Source organism: Leuciscus leuciscus, assembly GCF_965113295.1.
Source record: "Leuciscus leuciscus genome assembly, chromosome: 25".
Lineage (NCBI taxonomy): Eukaryota > Metazoa > Chordata > Actinopteri > Cypriniformes > Leuciscidae > Leuciscus > Leuciscus leuciscus.
Genome location: NC_138724.1, coordinates 26,787,132 through 26,805,358, shown reverse-complemented (window position 1 = coordinate 26,805,358; position 18,227 = coordinate 26,787,132). Strand labels below are relative to the sequence as shown.

Below are 18,227 nucleotides of genomic sequence, written 5' to 3'. Positions count from 1 at the left end.
AAAAAAAAAAAAAAAAACACACAGAAGAATGAACATCACTGATTTAATAACTGAATCGTGTAGTTTGGATTGTCCAGATGTTCATAATGCGAGGATGAATGTCACGAGGCCTGTCAAGAACACGTCCTGGTCAAACTGCACTACAACATACATTAGATGTTGATTCTGCATAAAGAAAAGACTAAGCCTATTTTTATTTTTGCATTAATTTCATGACAAATAAGCACTTTACCCCAAATTGTCATTTACGTAAAGCAAACAAATAAATAATTAAAACGCCATTCACACACACACATACATAGAAATTATATATATATATATATATATATATATATATATATGATTTCTTAAGGTTATGACAATGTGGTTTTATTTTTTTTGCACTATTATCATCTCCATTATTATTATTATTATTATTATTATTAAATGCCTCAATATTTGATTTGATGCCTCAATTTTAAAAAAATTGTAAAACTAGGGTTATTGTATAAATCCCCTTTTGACTATTAAACTTTTATTTTTTTGCATATTCTTCTGAGCATTTTTGCAATTATATATATATATATAAAAAAAACATTCTGGTAAACATACAAAATTATATCTATATATATTTAACTTTGTATATATTTATATATATACACATACACACACATATTGTTATTGTAATACATTAAAAAATACTGTATTACAGCGACGAGGATCACCACTGAAAATATTGGCAATAGAAATTAGTAAAATCTGGAAGCATTACAGTAATGAGAATTTGGAGGTAAAATGGGCTTGTACTGAAAATGCCACAATAGCAATTATTAATGGCTTAATTTTCCTTGTGCAAAATATATTTTCTGCCTGTTAGTTTAATTTCATTCATTTTGAATTGATTTTGAGGTGAAATATGACCCTTTGTGAGAGGCTACATGAGATTCACCCACATGCATACATTCTTTTGATTGTTTCTTGAACCTGTAACAGGGATAAGGTCCACTGAGTGCTACATCGTGTCTCACTATGAATAACGCTGGACACTGTGAGTTCTTGAGACATCATTCAGACAGACAGCTGATCTGAGACCTGTGAGAAGAGACACTGTATGTCCATGTGTGTCATTATTGTCTCCAGTGCTGCTGTTTGTCATGTTCTTGGCATCCGCTCTCAGCACGATGATGTGAGTGTGTGTGTGTGTGTATGTGTCAGCTGGTTTGAGGGTCTGCAGAGGTAGCTGGTGTCTCCAGCCCGACTCGCTTTAGTGATTCCTCATACTTCCTCTTTCCCAGAGTCACTACGTCCTGTACTTCTTCCGCCAGGTCCCGCCTGCCACTGTCCACCAGTGCTTTCACCAGCCGCTGCACCGCCCCAGGCCCCGCCCCCTGCTGCCCTCTCGCCCAATGAAAGAGCATCGCCAATACCTGGGCCCCAAAGTCGCCCCTGACAAAACAAACACATGGAGATGCCATTTTATTTGTATTACTATCGCAATTTTTTGTGCCATTCTTAATTTATTTGTTAAAATGATGTTTCCTGTTACTGTACACAATGTTTGTCATGTCAATGTGTGTACATCATGGCGGTATTTGATATGCTGTTTTTATTGTATGATTTTAATTAAAACAAATTATAAAACAGTATTGTTATTGTATAAACCCATTTTATTTTGACAATGAAGATTTTTGCACTGTGCATTTTTGCAATAATATCATGACAGATAAGCCATTTTTACCCCCAAATTATCATTGATTTTTGTAAACAAACTAAATATATATATATACACACACCACGCACAATTTTTGTCATGTCAATTAAAGCATGGATGGATATAACAAACCAAATTAAATAATTATATATCAATAATTAAAATCAATAATATTTTTAAAAATTAAGTAAATAATAATAAATAATAAAATATACAATGAAATGCTGTGATAAAAGAAATAAAAAAGAAAAGAAATGTGAGCATAAATAAATAAAGGCAATTTTGCACTTTAACCTCCAAATTTCATTAACATAATCAAACATTTAAAACGGCATTCTCATAATTATATATATATATATATATATATATATATATATGAGCCTAAATAAATAAGGCATACAATTATTCATATAAATGTAATGTCATATGCCTTGAAATAAATACATGCATTTTGTGCCTCATTTATGCTGACATTTCTTTACACTTTTATTGATTGCAACACTTCAGAATTAATTTAATTATTCATAATTTATATAAGTTTGTCTGCTATATTGTCGCTTTATAGAACACATTTATTGATATTGGTACCACTCTTTTTTACATTGTCCTGGTACTTACTATAGTAATAACAGTAAATTAGGCATAATTACATGCAACTGACCAAACCCTAATCCTATAACTCTATAGTAAGCACATGTGCTTAATTAATGTTATTCAAATGTATATTTACAGTGTAACAAGGACACCTTAAAATAAAGTGTAACCTTGAAATGTAAGTTGACTTGAGAGATACAGGGGTGTAAAGATGAAAAACCGAACAGACTACAGAAAAGAGGGCTATAGCATAGAGGGCTGAAGAAAATGAGTGTGCATGCATGCGTGTGAATGTGTCCCGTCTCCTGCAGTGTCCCAGATGGCTGACCGATCAAAACCAAACACTCAAAATTCACCATTGTTGTCTTAAAGGAGACATATCATGCTTTTAAATTGTTCCTTTTTACATATAAATCATACATTTGTAGTCTATATAAAGCGTAACTGCAATGCTTGGGTCTGAATTCCTCATTATTATAGCTCCACAGGCCCCTTTTTTACCCCTTTTCTAATGTGCTTCTGAAAGCAACTCGTTTTGGTGCGGTCTCTTTAAATAATATTGAGACACTTCATACCCCGCCCCCTCTCCAGGTTGTAGCGGTGACACTCGGTTCAACTCCACCCCGTTCGGCCATTTTTGTAGTCTGGTAGCAGAGATAGGATTATCTAGCGCACAGAAACTTTTATACACACGTTATTAACAAAATGTCAACAACGGAAGACTTGTCCAGCCAGCCTTACATGTTCGAGCCAGAGCCGGAGCGAGATGAAAATGAAGACGACGAACCTGCAGAACAACGTCTTCATATGGATGTATCGCAATGGTGTGTACTGTATTTACACATGAAACTTTGGTCTTCCGACCTTTTACCACCGTGTCGATTTATTTTGATTAATATGTCCGAGGGAGAGAGAGCAAGACAGCGTCTAGTTTGGAGACGGTGATGTCTTGTTTACACTTTCGCCTGGCTCTGAAGAGAGAGAGTGAGCGCGCGCGCGACCGGGTCTCTCTCTCTGCTCGTTCTTTCAGTTAAACATGCTCCTGTCACAAGCGCGGCAGTTCATCTAAATTAGACGGTGTAATGAAGCGTGTGGGTTACTACATCCAACAACCGAACATTTTAACTTACCCTCTCGTAACTTCTGCATCCTTTAGCTTGGACTACAAAATTGCAGCGAGAAATAACAATGGCGGATTGCTCGAAGTGTTGGGCCGGAAGTCAATGTCCTTATTTGGCAGTTCCGCTGCAAATACTGTGACGTGATAGTTCAAAAAACGTCATAGATAACAGAAAAATCTGAACCGGTTGAAAAATATGACCAAAACAGAATATAAAGATATCAACGAAGCACCTGAAGAGAATAATTTCATCTTTTCTGTACTTCTAAACACTCCAAATATACAACAAAATGCATTTAAGGGCTAAAAAGGTGCATTTAGCATGATAGGTCCCCTTTAATTTCTTTCCTCCATCACTCATGTTCACACAGCCTCTCTCTCTTTCTCTGTAATGCATTTCCCATAGTGATTTTATACCAGCGCAAACATGTCTGTGATAGAGCAAACCAATCTCAAACAACAAAAAACCTGAACTTATGATATTTGATTCTGAAATCGGTCCTAAAAGGCTCATGATGTTGGAGCCGATGGCACTGTTGCGCTTCGGGCGACCCGAGTTCGACTTTTCCCGATCCTCTCCCCCTCTTCTCTTCCTGTCAGTTCTCTACTATCCTATCTCAATAAAAGCAAAGAAAGGCCCCCAAAAAAAGCTCATGAATATTAATGAAGTCACACTGATCTGGCTTGGTAATAATTCCTGCACTGTCCAGCCATAAATGTAATTAATATTCAATGAGTCATCAGTGTTAACGGATATCTAATGTTGCAATAAACACAATTTATGTATAATCTGTTACACTGTCCTTTTGAAATCTGAAATGAGTGCATCATCTGACAACAGTGAATGCCACACAATATTTCCCCAAATATTGTGCATTCGTTATACCTCGGACTCACTGATCATCAAAATCTGTCCTTTAATAAAGACAGAACGTGCTGTTGGCCTCAGTGTGATTTACAGCGCCATCTGCTGGCTGGCTCTTTCACACACTCCTCACCGGCTCTGATCTGATGCTCACCTGTGCTGGATTCGGATTCGCTCCAGCTGGTCGTAGCCGATGCCCAGGTTGATGCCGATATTCTGCCACTCCTGGTTGATGCGTAAGGAGATGGACAGCAGGTTGGTCTGTGTCAGGTAGCCGCTCTCCGGGTCGCCCAGGTTCAGCTCGCCGGAGATGTTCCCATCACAGTCAGCGTTCTGTGTGTGAAAATATGATCAAACAATTCAGATTTATCTACATAAGCAGCTTCCAAACCAAAACGGGAAACTAATAAGTGAATGATTTGAAACATTATTGGTTTTCGAGATCGCTCACAGGAATCCGCAGAGGAAGCGTCGCCATCCATTGGTTGTCGTGACCTTTTCTTTTACTTGCTACTTCCTCTGGAAGATTAATAGGCACTTCACCCCTGTAAAATGAAACCTGGAGGGAAACATCTTATTACAGGAGAGGTAAAAGTGATAATCATCACAACAACATCATCATCATCACATCTGATCAGATCACATATGCAATATGCAATATGTTCGACCAATGAGATTCCAAAGTGGGAGGAGCTAACCAAACGCTTTGCATTTGAGAAGAACATGAGCTGTGCTCAAAATCGCCACCTGTACCCTCGTTCACTATTCCCTACATCAGTCCACTAATATAGTTCATTTAAAGGAGTGATTGAAAACGAGTGAGTGAATTCAGACACTGAGTGCGTCGGGCTGCCGCTTTTGCATAGTTTCTGCTGTTTAATAATCATCTGAGGTTTAGCAAACTGACAGCTCCAGTAGTTATGAAAAGATTAATCTTGAACTCTGTCATGGAAACTAGCAGTATAAACCTTAATTAAACAGTTTAATAATTAATAAATAGGAATTTATACCTGTATGATATTACGCTGTACCCACATTGGACCAGCGGTTTGGAAAACGTATGGATGGATGTTTCAGATGCGGCGCCATCTTCTGGTCAGACGTGGGAATTCATTCGGCGCGACCATCACAGTGCATTATGGGTATTCTCTAGCCGTTGAGCATACATCGGTTGTACACTCGTTATTACGGTGAATTGTGGGATTGAATGAGTGCACTCGATAACGTCCACTATGGTTTCAGACACCACTACACTACTATCCCCTCAAATAGTGCCATATTTAGGGGTATAGGGGGCGATTTCAGACACGGCCATGGAAGACAAGTGAGTTACGCAGCTGAAATACTGGACTGATCAAACAACGATCAACTCTGTCTCACCTGTCCTCTCACAGGGCCCTGCTGTGGGCTGATCGGGCACACATGGACCTCTTTAATGTTCTTCAGGTGAGAGTAAAAGGTGAATGAGAGTCTGCCCTCTTTACAGTCAGGACGGTCTGAGGACACAAACATTCTGGTTAACTTTAATATGTTTAGTAGTTTGCATCTATTCATGCTGTATAGGTTGAGGTGTGTTATTGTGTCCAGCACCTGCGCTGATGTCGATGCCTCTCTCAAAGCCAGCGAAGAACTGTTCTCCCTCCAGCAGGATACACAACTCAGACGGCTGAGGACCTTCATACTGCTCCGACAGAGACGACAACCTGCTTTCAGCCTGAAGAGAGACACGGACAAGCACTGCTAAAACTGTAGCGTATCATTTTACTGAAATTAGAGCCTATAATTATTAAGAAGTTCATAGATTGACTTCTTGGAAAACAAGTATCACAGACTTGAGTTGCATTGCACTTTTCATTACATTGACTTCCATTCAGACAGGAAACGCAATTAAAACGCAACTTAAAGGTCTAGTGTGACCATGGCCTACCCAGAACACCCTAGAAACCACATAGCAACCCCACACACACTCACCTTGTCAGACGGCAGGCACTGCAGCAGAACCTGCTCTGGGTCGTTTTTTCTCTGTAGCGCCAGGAATCGAACCCGGAACTGTTTCAAGCGGTGATACATCTTCCTGACAACACCACTGACACACCTGTGAGTGGTGTACCACAGCCAGTACCTGAACACACACACACACACACACACACACACACACTGTATATGACAGACTGTATGCGTTTACACTACCGGTCACAAGTCTGGAATAATTACGATTTTTTTTAATGTTTTTGAAAGAAGGTTCTTCTGCTCACCAAGGCTGCATTTATTTGATTAAAAATACAGTAAAACAGTGAAATATTATTTCAAATTAAAATAAAGGTTTTCTATTTGAATATGTTCAAATGTAATTTATTCCTGTGATGCAAAGCTGAATTTTCAGCATCATTACTCCAGTCTTCAGTGTCACATGATCCTTCAGAAATCACTCTAATATGATGATTTAATGCTCAAGAAACATTTCTGTAAGATTAAAAATTATAATAATACTTTTATTTAGCAGGGAAGCATTAAATTGATCAAAAGGGACAGTAAAGACATTTGTAATGGTACAAAAAAAAATATATTTCAAATAAATGCTGTTCTTTAAAAATTTCTATTCATCAAATAATCCTGGAAAAAACAGATCACGGTTTCCACAAAAATATGAAGAGTTTTTAGCATGGATAATAACAAGAACCATTACCATCAATAATAACTGATAATAATCATCATGTTAGAATGATTTCTGAAGGATCATGTGACACTGAAGACTGGAGTAATGATGCTGAAAATTCAGCTTTGATCACAGGAAAAAAATGACATTTTAACATATTTTTAAATAGAAAACAGTCATTTTAAATAACAAATAACTCCAGCCTTTGTGAGCTTCTTTGCTGCTCACCATGAGAAGTGTGTGACTGAGAAGACGGCGTAGATGTGCGTGACGTAGAGGGACACCTGAGCGGTGACGTCAGTCCAGGTGTGGGCCGTGGGGTCGCCGTGCATCAGGTGCAAACGGGACATGTCCACCATGTGTCCTGAACACACACATATGAACCTAAAACATCCATCAGCACTACACACTGCTTTGTTCAGAGCACACCACCATACCACTCATACTAGTTTTGGAGTGTGTAAACAGCCCCAAACACTGTCTCCCATGACATGACCTTACATTTCCATACAATAAATTATGACAAACAATATCAACTGTGATTTTCTTGAATCGGATACCACTTGCATGTGATGTAGTGAGGTCATGTGACAACATTAGCATTTTTATACACAAACTACTTATATACTTATATATATATATATAAATGTATTTGTAGTATACTTAGTATAAAATAAATTACAAATAGATTTTAGTATATTTATTTTCACTAGGGTATACATACAGTTTTTTTTATAATTTGCTACAACATAATACTAATTATTAAAATATAATAAAAAAAAACAGTGTGAATGTAATGTGGATTAAAACCCTATATCTATTTGAGTTCACTTTCAGTCCAGCAACAAAGTCGAAATAAAACACTTACTTTCAAAAATGTTAATATTTTATCTATTTACTTGTATATCATATGACCTTGAACTGACATCGGAGAACTTTGAAGATGTGAAAGTATTGTTAAATTATTGAAATACTAACTTAAAATATCAAGTTAATATTTTATGTCTAAGGGGTTCGGCTGACAAAAAAGTTTGGGAACCGCTGAATTAAATAAAAATAATCAAAGTGTGTCATTAACAAAAAATAAATAAATAAAAACATTTGACAAAATAAAACCTGAGTCTGAAATGCTAAAACAATAGATCTAGTGTTGAAAGTGAAAATGAAGGCTGCTGTATATAATGAGCACATTGTACACATTCCTCACTTGTTTAGCAGCTTTAAATGTCTAGCATAAGTTAAACCGCTGATGTCTGTAAATGTAAATCTCAGGCAGGAATGAATCCCTAATAAGATTAAGATCTGCTCAGTTTAACAATTAAACCGTTTCCTAGAAAGAAGTGAACGTGATGCAAATACCAGTCACTCCAGGTGGAAGAGGAATCTGGACTGTGATTGGCTGAAGGAAGTGCATGCTGGGAGTTTGAGAGAGGCATAGCAGTGGGCTTGCACTTGCGTGAGGATCTCCGGTCAGGTGTTTCACCTCAGACTGCACCACCTGCAGGACCTAAGGGGAAAACACTCATATATCAACACAGAACTGAGCAATATGTGATCATAACAGTTAAAGGTGCATTGTGTAATATTTAGGAGGATCTGTTGACAGAAATGTAATATCATATACATAACTATGTTCTCAGTGGTGTATAAAGACCTTACATAATGAAGCATTATGTTTTTATTACACTAGAATGAGCCATTTCTATCTACACACACCGTGGGTCCCCTTACATTGACATGTTTCTACAGTGGCCCTGAACGGACAAACGTGTTTCGTAACTATGTTGTTCTTCGTGCAAAGAAGCGAGCTAAAGTCAGCCAATAAAACACTGACACAATGATGAACAGGTAACAATAATATACGCAATAACACATTAATAATTAAGTAAATATAATTTCTTAATTTATCTTTGTAAAGAAACCTCATTGCTTAACTGGCTACTCTCTGCTGTCTCAGACGACGACATCACTTCCTGTGTGCCACTGTAACTTCTGTTGGGTGCAATTCGCAACCTCACCACTAGATGCCACTAAAGATTACACACTGCACCTTTAAATGATTAGCATCAGTCCGATTAGCTCATTATTAGAAGCAGTGGTTATTTTAATATAGTATATTCTTGAACAGACCTGCAGTGTGACCGTACGCGTCTCTGTTGTGCATTCTGGAGGGAAAGTGAGTTTGATCCCCGGGTGGAACTGAGAAACCAGCAGCGCCCCCTCAGGGGACACGGAGCAACTGTCCAGGAAAGGACGAGAGACGGCCACGAACCACGAGAACTGCGACACACTGCAGCAGGCCAGCTACATACACACACACACACACACACCAGAATATACAGTCAAAACAAAAAATATTCAGACACCAGATATCATTTTTGATATATTTTTTCTAGTGGGTGAAGGACACTATAGTTCATTTCTGTAAGTGAGGATAGCAAAATAAAGTACACTTTGACATATTATACCCAAACATTCTTCATACAGTGACTACCAGTAAAAATATAAAAAATTTGGGACCAAAAATTATCCAGACACTTTGATCTAACCATGTTTTGCTGAAGTGTTTTTTCTTTAATTGCTAATGCGACCGTTTTACACCTCAGACTGAACAAAATGAAGCATTGCTTGGTAATTGGTTGAGCTAAACTGGTATTATCTAAGTGTGTACTTTAACATCTGACAGATATTTCAACATAATTCATCTGTGAGACAGTCTAACAGAAGGATGGCCAAAACCAGTGAAATATCAACCGATTTGAGTTATTTTCTTTCATATTTTATTACCATTTTCTAAACTATAGTGAATAAACTGTGATAATGTGAGAAATGTTGAAGGTGTCTGAATAAATTTAGTTCTGACTGTATATGTGTGCAGGAATGCTCTCATGATGGTGTACGGTGTTGCAACAATATGAAACGTAATATTTGACGAGCACGATCTGATTGGCTCACCCGTGCTGGGCGTCCCCCAGGCCTGCAACTGTGTTTCTCACTCCCTCTCCTGGTCAGAGTCTGTAGTGTCGTCCAAGACTGACCATCAAACCTGCGGATCGCAACATCACCTTTCCGTGTTTTACGATAGGGGACGCACACCTCTACCGGCTAAAAGAATGACAGGGTGACAGAGACACCGGAAAATGTATTATAATTATTATATTTTAATAATATTCATATATTCATTTATTATAATAATTCATTTATTATATTTTGTTTATAATAGTTCATATATTATTAATTATAATACTGTATTTTATTAATTTATAGTTTTAACTGTATTAGTTATTACTTGTAAACCAGCTTTCTTTCATTATAAAAATGATTTTATATTACAAATATTAATATATTTATTAATTATAATAATACATTTTTATGTTATTTATAATAGTTCATATATTATTAATAATAATAATACTGTATTTTATTAATTTATATTTTTAACTGTATTAGTTATTAATTGTAACCCAGCTTTCTTTCATTATAAAAATGATTATATTTAAAAATATATATATATATTTATTAATTATAGTATTCATTTATTGTTTTATTCATAATATTTAATGTTATTAATTATAATAAAACAGTATTTTATTAATTTATAGTTTCAACTGTATACTTATTACTTATAAAACAGGAGCTTTCTTTCACTATAAAAATATATTATAATTATTATATTTTAATAATATTCATTTATTTATTAATTATAATATTTAATTTATTACATTCTATTTATAATAGTTAATATGTTATTAATTATAATAATACTGTATTTGATTAATTTATAGTTTTAACTGTATTAGTTATTACTTATAAAACAAGATTTCTTTCACTATAAAAATTATTGTAATTATTATATTTTATTAATATTAATATTTCTGGCAACTCGATTCATCTTGATTAATCGCATCTAACATAAACGTTTGTAAATACTTTTATGTCAGATGCGATTAATGGCGATTAATCAATTTGACAGCACTATTTATTAATTATAATAATGAATCATAATTAATAATTAATAATTAATTAATAATTATATTTTTCGATATATATAATAAAACTGTATTTTATTAATTTATAGTTATTAACTGTATTATTTTTACATCATAAAACAGGAGCAAGTATTTATATAAATATAAGCTAAAAATGACAACCTTCTCAAATGTGGCTCCATGTGGGCGGAGCTCCAGCTGTCGACTCAACAGGATGTCGTGATCCTCTAGCCACACCCACTTCCTGTCTGGCCTCCTCTCCGCCCACTGGAATTGTGTGACCGTGTTTACGCATCTCCGTGGAAACAAGAGCTCCGCCCCTCCAGGAAGGAACACGTGACAACCAGCAGGGGATACTTGAAAACTGATGAGCAGAGAAGACTTACATTCAGAACATTATAGAATATATACCAAATACAATTTTTTAAGTAGTATATATATATATATATATATATATATATATATATATATGATGTAGGCCTTTAAATATAATTACCCTGAGCCCCTGAGAAACTCTCTGCACATCCCTGAATACACCGGGTTGATTTTAATAACATTAATGTACTTGAAGTGTGCACAAAGCACTAGGAAAATACAAGTATCGGGATTCGGTATTGGCAGATGCTCACTATTCAATGACTCGGATAGGATCAATTGTAGTGATATTTCACAATATTACTGTTTTTATTGTATTTTTGATCAAATAAATGCAGCCTTGGTGAACAAAAGAGACTTCTTTCATAAACATTATAAACAACTTACCGACCCCAAACTTTTGAACAGTAGTTCAAACAGAACTAGTATAGTAGTTAGGGATGCATGATACTGTATATCGGCCACCATATCGGTATCGGCCGACATGTTATTGTTATCTGCCCTATTAGAAAATGTGGGAGATAAATAAAGCTGATAAATTCAGCTGAGACACTTCAGAAGCGCATTGTTTGCCATGATGGTTTTGGATTGCTTGAAATATGATTGGAATCACTTTAAAAAAGGAAAAATGGAACATGTAACAAGTCTGTCATATAAGCTACATAAAATTGTAATGACAACATAATTATAAGTGTGTGCTTAGCTCATGGCTAGCATTTTAATGGTGAGACTTTTGTTTTTGTAAACAGGCTCTCAAAAATTATATTAAAATTTGGATTTAGATTTATCGGCCAATATATTGGTTATCTGCTTTTAAATATAACGAATTATCGGTTATGGGTATCGGCCAAAATGTTTATATCGGTGCATAATCCCTATAGTAGTATGCCATTCTGAAAATACCCACAGTGTGTACTAAATCTGAGCGTGTTTGTTAAAGGGTTAGTTCACCCAAAAATGTCAATTCTGTCAGTAATTACTCACCCTCATGTTGTTCCAACCCCGTAAGACTTTCGTTCATCTTCGGAACACAAATTAAGATGTTTTTGATGAAATCTGAGAGCTGTCTCACTCCTCCATAGGCTTCTAGGTAATCGATATCTGCCATCCCAGAAAAGTTAGTAAAGTCACCGTTAAAATAGTCCAATTGACTACAGTGGCTCAACCTTAAGTTTATCAAGCGACGAGAATACTTTTTGTGCGCAAAAAAAACTAAAATAACGACTTTATTCAACTATTCATTTTCTTCTGTGTGTGAGCCTCTGAGTGAGTTCACGTAGTGTAAAGAACGTAGGCTCACTATTGGCCAATAGTGTAGTCACTTGACCAATTTTAAACATGGTCTTAACTAACTTTCTGGGCCGGCAAGTTTCAATAACATAGAAGCCTATGGAGGAGTGAGACAGCTCTCAGATTTCATCAAAAATATCTTAATTTGTGTTCCGAAGATGAACGAAAGTCTTACGGGGTTGGAACAGCATGAGGGTGAGTAATTACTGACAGAATTTACATTTTTGGGTGAACGAACCCTTTAAATGAAGGTGGGCTTAATTCACCTGTGCTGCTCCAGTCCGAGGTGCAGCTCTGGGGTCTCAGAACATTCCAGAACTATAAAACACAAACAGTGTCTAATTGGGATCAAACAGCCTTAGTTTGTTCCGGTTTCATTCATCAATGACAAAAACATCCAGAATCCATAATGAAATCCTAACAGATCATATCTGTATGATAAACACTTCATTACAATTACTGATGGAGAACTAAAGCAGTAGCAGAGCGAGTGGAGAGAGACCTGGGGTGACGTGAGCGAGCGGGGGGGGCGTCGGGGGTCGGCCCAGCGGGTTGTTCCTCACGTCCAGGTTGTCGAGCAGCGGGAGGGAGTGCAAACATGCTGGAACGGTCCTCAGATCATTACTCTGGAGTAATAGCTGCCTCAGAGAGCGGAGAGATCCTGAGACACAGAGTTAGACATTCAGTCAGCAGTCACAGGGTCACAAACACTACATTCTTCCCTTAAAAGCTCCAAATCTCACTCAAAAATAGTTGTTTCTGCTGCATAGTTGAAAAAATTTAACTATTCGTTAGAGAGTCATCACGACACATTATCTTTACACTACAAATGTAAAAGCGTTTGAGTGGTTTGTGTGTTTATTTAGCTAGACACATCCTCATGTGGAAAAATTATACATAACATAAATAATATTTTGTTTTATTATAAAGACCTAAAAATCGTATTTAGATTTTTTAGCTTTTTGAATGGCAATTATTTATCATTTTGTCTACTTTGTTTATTATTTAATAAAATATTAATTATTCAGTATTATTTTAACTCTTTCCCAGCCAGTGTTTCTGAAAAAAGTTGCCAGCCTCCGCCAGCATTTTAACAAAATTTTCATGCCCCCCAGAATATTTTGTTGTATGAATATCTGAACATGCAAGATATCAAAAGACAGAACGGACCCTCTGCTTTTAAACAAAAAATTTATAATTCTAGCTTCATGCATTCTTTTTTATCAACACTTGAATGTGGGTTAGTTTCATTAAAAAAGCAAAATTTTCACAAAAAGAAAAACATGTTTTTGTCAAAAACTACGTCTGGATCAGATTCAGAACGATGATCAAAACACAGATGGAGTAGATCAAGTTCATCAACACCCCAAAGCTTCAGTCCTGTAGCTCGTTCTGGGTCGACATTTCATTCAGTAACATTAGGCAGTTTTGATTTATATGCTGTTTATGCCATTATTTTACATACGCATCTGTTTACATAAGCTATCGCTTGTTTCTGCTTCTTCTTCGCATGTGTTTTGATCAGGAGACTCAGTACTCTTTCAGAAGATGTGTAATAGCGCCCCCTGCTGTATAACAGTGAAAACACGGAGAGCCGGAAATTCTATCAATGGCGGGGAAAGAGTTAAAATAATTACCAAATTTATTAATTAATTTGTTTACTTTGTTCTTGCCACGAAAATAGCCTTAGATGCTAACATAGCATAAAACAACTAGATAAACAAAATATTCTAATGGTTAGTCTGTATTATTCATAATTCACTTTATATAAAAACAATTCAAGTCTATCTTATGTTCTCATTTAGCTAGATGTTTTCATCACCCAGCGTCTCCGGCAGCGCTCTGAGTCTGTTATTTGACAGCTCCAGTCTTTGTAAGTCCTGCAGTTGTCCCAGTTCTTCTGGAAGTGTCTCCAGCAGGTTGAAGGACACATCGAGTTCCTCCAGGCTGCAGAGGAGACCCAGACCCGGGGGAAGGTCCACCAGCCGGTTCCCCAGCAGACTCAGTCGCCGCAGGGACGCCAGCGCCCCCACACCCTCCGGCAGACCCGACAGCTGATTGTGACACAGCAGGAGCTCGGAGAGGCGAGAGAGAGACAGAATACAGGGAGGAAGAGAGGAGAGCCGGTTGAAGGAGAGATCCAGGTGATTGAGGAGAGACAGAGAGGAGAGGGAGTCGGGGAGAGAGGAGAGGAGGCCTGGGAGAGGGTCACCCTGAGGGTCATGGAAACGGTGTCCTTCAAACAGAAACATAACAAAGAGAATATTAACACATGGAAATGGACAGACCGCAGATAGATAGAACAACAGACAGAGAGACAGACAGACAGACAGACAGACAGATAGAACGACAGACAGACAGACAGAACGACAGACAGAATGACAGACAGACAGACAGACAGATAGAACGACAGACAGACAGACAGACAGAATGACAGACAGACAGACAGATAGAACGACAGACAGACAGACAGACAGAACGACAGACAGACAGACAGATAGAACGACAGACAGACAGACAGAAAGAATGATAGAACGACAGACAGACATACAGACAGATAGACAGACAGAACGACAGACAGACATACAGACAGATAGAACAACAGACAGAGAGACAGACAGACAGACAGACAGATAGAACGACAGACAGACAGACAGACAGAACGACAGACAGAATGACAGACAGACAGACAGACAGACAGACAGACAGATAGAACGACAGACAGACAGACAGAACGACAGACAGATAGACAGAAAGAATGATAGAACGACAGACAGACATACAGACAGATAGACAGACAGAACGACAGACAGATAGACAGAAAGAATGATAGAACGACAGACAGACATACAGACAGATAGACAGACAGAACGACAGACAGATAGACAGATAGAACGACAGACAGACAGACAGAACGACAGACAGACAGACAGATAGAACGACAGACAGACAGACAGACAGACAGAATGACAGACAGACAGATAGAACGACAGACAGACAGACAGACAGACAGAACGACAGACAGACAGACAGATAGAACGACAGACAGACAGACAGAAAGAATGATAGACAGACAGACAGACATACAGACAGATAGAACAACAGACAGAGAGACAGACAGACAGACAGACAGATAGAACGACAGACAGACAGACAGACAGACAGACAGAACGACAGACAGAATGACAGACAGACAGATAGAACGACAGACAGCCAGACAGACAGATAGAACGACAGACAGACAGACAGAAAGAATGATAGAACGACAGACAGACATACAGACAGATAGACAGACAGAACGACAAACAGATAGACAGATAGAACGACAGACAGACATACAGACAGATAGACAGACAGAACGACAGACAGACAGACAGATAGAACGACAGACAGACAGACAGAAAGATTGATAGAACGACAGACAGACATACAGACAGACAGATAGACATACAGACAGATAGACAGACAAAACGACAGACAGAAAGATTGATAGAACGACAGACAGACATACAGACAGATAGAACGACAGACAGATGGACAGACAGACAGAAAGACAGATAGAACGACAGACAGATGGACAGACAGATAGACAGAAAGACAGATAGAACGACAGACAGACAGACAGACAGAAAGACAGATAGAACGACAGACAGATGGACAGAACGACAGACAGACAGAAAGACAGATAGAACTTCAGACAGATAGACAGATAGAACGACAGACAGACATACAGACAGATAGACAGACAGAACGACAGACAGACATACAGACAGATAGACAGACAGAACGACAGAACGACAGACAGACAGACAGACAGACAGACAGATAGAACGACAGACAGACAGACAGAAAGATTGATAGAACGACAGACAGACATACAGACAGATAGACATACAGACAGATAGACAGACAAAACGACAGACAGAAAGATTGATAGAACGACAGACAGACATACAGACAGATAGAACGACAGACAGATGGACAGACAGACAGAAAGACAGATAGAACGACAGACAGATGGACAGACAGATAGACAGAAAGACAGATAGAACGACAGACAGACAGACAGACAGACAGAAAGACAGATAGAACGACAGACAGACAGACAGAACGACAGACAGACAGAAAGACAGATAGAACTTCAGACAGATAGACAGATAGAACGACAGACAGACAGACAGACAGACAGAAAGACAGATAGAACGACAGACAGATAGACAGACAGACAGAAAGACAGATAGAACGACAGACAGACAGACAGAACGACAGACAGACAGAAAGACAGATAGAACGACAGACAGATAGACAGACAGACAGAAAGACAGATAGAACGACAGACAGAACGACAGACAGACAGAAAGACAGATAGAACGACAGACAGATGGACAGACAGATAGACAGAAAGACAGATAGAACGACAGACAGACAGACAGAACGACAGACAGACAGAAAGACAGATAGAACGACAGACAGATAGACAGACAGACAGAAAGATAGACAGACAGAGAGAGAGAACGACAGACAGAAAGACAGACAGACAGAACGACAGACAGATAGAACGACAGACAGACAGATAGATAGAACGACAGACAGACAGACAGATAGATAGACAGAACGACAGACAGACAGACAAACAGACAGACAGATAGATAGAACGACACAGACAGACAGACAGACAGACAGACAGACAGACAGATAGACAGTGTGTGTGTGTGTGTGTGTGTGTGTGTGTGTGTGTGTGTGTGTGTGTGTGTGTGTGTGTGTGTGTGTGTGTGTGTGTGTGTGTGTGTGTGTGAATAAGTAAAATAAGTTTTATCTTGTGTGTATTTATTTACCTCTGATGGCCAGCGAGCGCAGCTGTGTGAGTCGGGGCAGGACACGCAGTGAACTCTCTAGCGCCCCCTCATCCTCTGAGCCCAGTCTGAGGTACTGCAGGCCCCTCATCTTCTCCTGAGCACACTCCCAGAACACGGGCAGAACCTCTCCTCCGGCCCGATACACATCCAGAACCAGCCGCCCCTCAGCCAACACACCATCCAGACCCACCGACGGAGGAAGAGGAGGAGAGAGGCAGGGAAAAGAGGAGGAAGAGGACGACAAGATGGAAGGAGCCCAGGTGTCCGTATGGTCAGAGGAAAAAGGGAGTCCTAATGGTGGAGAGTCCTCTAACTGCGGACAGGCCAGATGCACTTTCGTCTCCATCATCATCACCCTTCTTTCATCTGAAAAACCATCAATATGGCCTTCTTCTCCTCCTCCATCACTTGTGGCCAGCTTCACTTTCTCCTCCTCCTCCTCCTGTTTATTCTCCTCCCTCTCCATCTATTCTCTTTTTTCTTTCCGTCAGCCCCTCCTACAAACCACATATAGTGAGAACATTGACAGAGAGATGAATCTGCCAGCTCCGTCTTCATCTTTCCATCACTGTGGTGGGATCACATCTCTAGACCGGTCCCATGTCCAGACAAGCCCCTGCACTGGAGTGACAGAAAAGAGAGAGAAAGAAAGAAAGGTGTTAATTGGAAATGTTCAGAATCAATAAAAATGTAACAATGAGTAAAATTCAGGATCCGCACCTGAGCACCACTTAATAATAAATAAATAAATCAGTTTAGTCAATGCATTAATTTTTTTTTTTTATGTGCTAA

The 18,227-nt window shown here is 38.3% G+C and overlaps 1 protein-coding gene across 1 annotated transcript in view; it reads right to left on the bottom strand.

The window, feature by feature from the left end:
- Positions 1 to 396: 396 nt before the first annotated feature.
- pidd1 (p53-induced death domain protein 1) overlaps positions 397 to 18,227 on the bottom strand; it is a 19,113-nt gene continuing 1,282 nt past the window's right edge. Inside the window, exons 2-16 of the mRNA XM_082159085.1 lie at positions 17,415 to 18,056; positions 14,402 to 14,815; positions 13,082 to 13,240; positions 12,846 to 12,897; positions 11,077 to 11,278; positions 9,881 to 10,030; positions 9,056 to 9,229; positions 8,285 to 8,432; positions 7,154 to 7,289; positions 6,241 to 6,391; positions 5,860 to 5,983; positions 5,650 to 5,765; positions 4,721 to 4,828; positions 4,424 to 4,602; positions 397 to 1,425 (exon numbers count right to left, since the gene is read on the bottom strand). Coding sequence (XP_082015211.1) covers positions 1,191 to 1,425; positions 4,424 to 4,602; positions 4,721 to 4,828; positions 5,650 to 5,765; positions 5,860 to 5,983; positions 6,241 to 6,391; positions 7,154 to 7,289; positions 8,285 to 8,432; positions 9,056 to 9,229; positions 9,881 to 10,030; positions 11,077 to 11,278; positions 12,846 to 12,897; positions 13,082 to 13,240; positions 14,402 to 14,815; positions 17,415 to 17,901 — 2,835 coding nt within the window. The 5' untranslated portion in view covers positions 17,902 to 18,056 and the 3' untranslated portion in view covers positions 397 to 1,190. The remainder of the gene's footprint in view (positions 1,426 to 4,423; positions 4,603 to 4,720; positions 4,829 to 5,649; positions 5,766 to 5,859; positions 5,984 to 6,240; positions 6,392 to 7,153; positions 7,290 to 8,284; positions 8,433 to 9,055; positions 9,230 to 9,880; positions 10,031 to 11,076; positions 11,279 to 12,845; positions 12,898 to 13,081; positions 13,241 to 14,401; positions 14,816 to 17,414; positions 18,057 to 18,227) is intronic.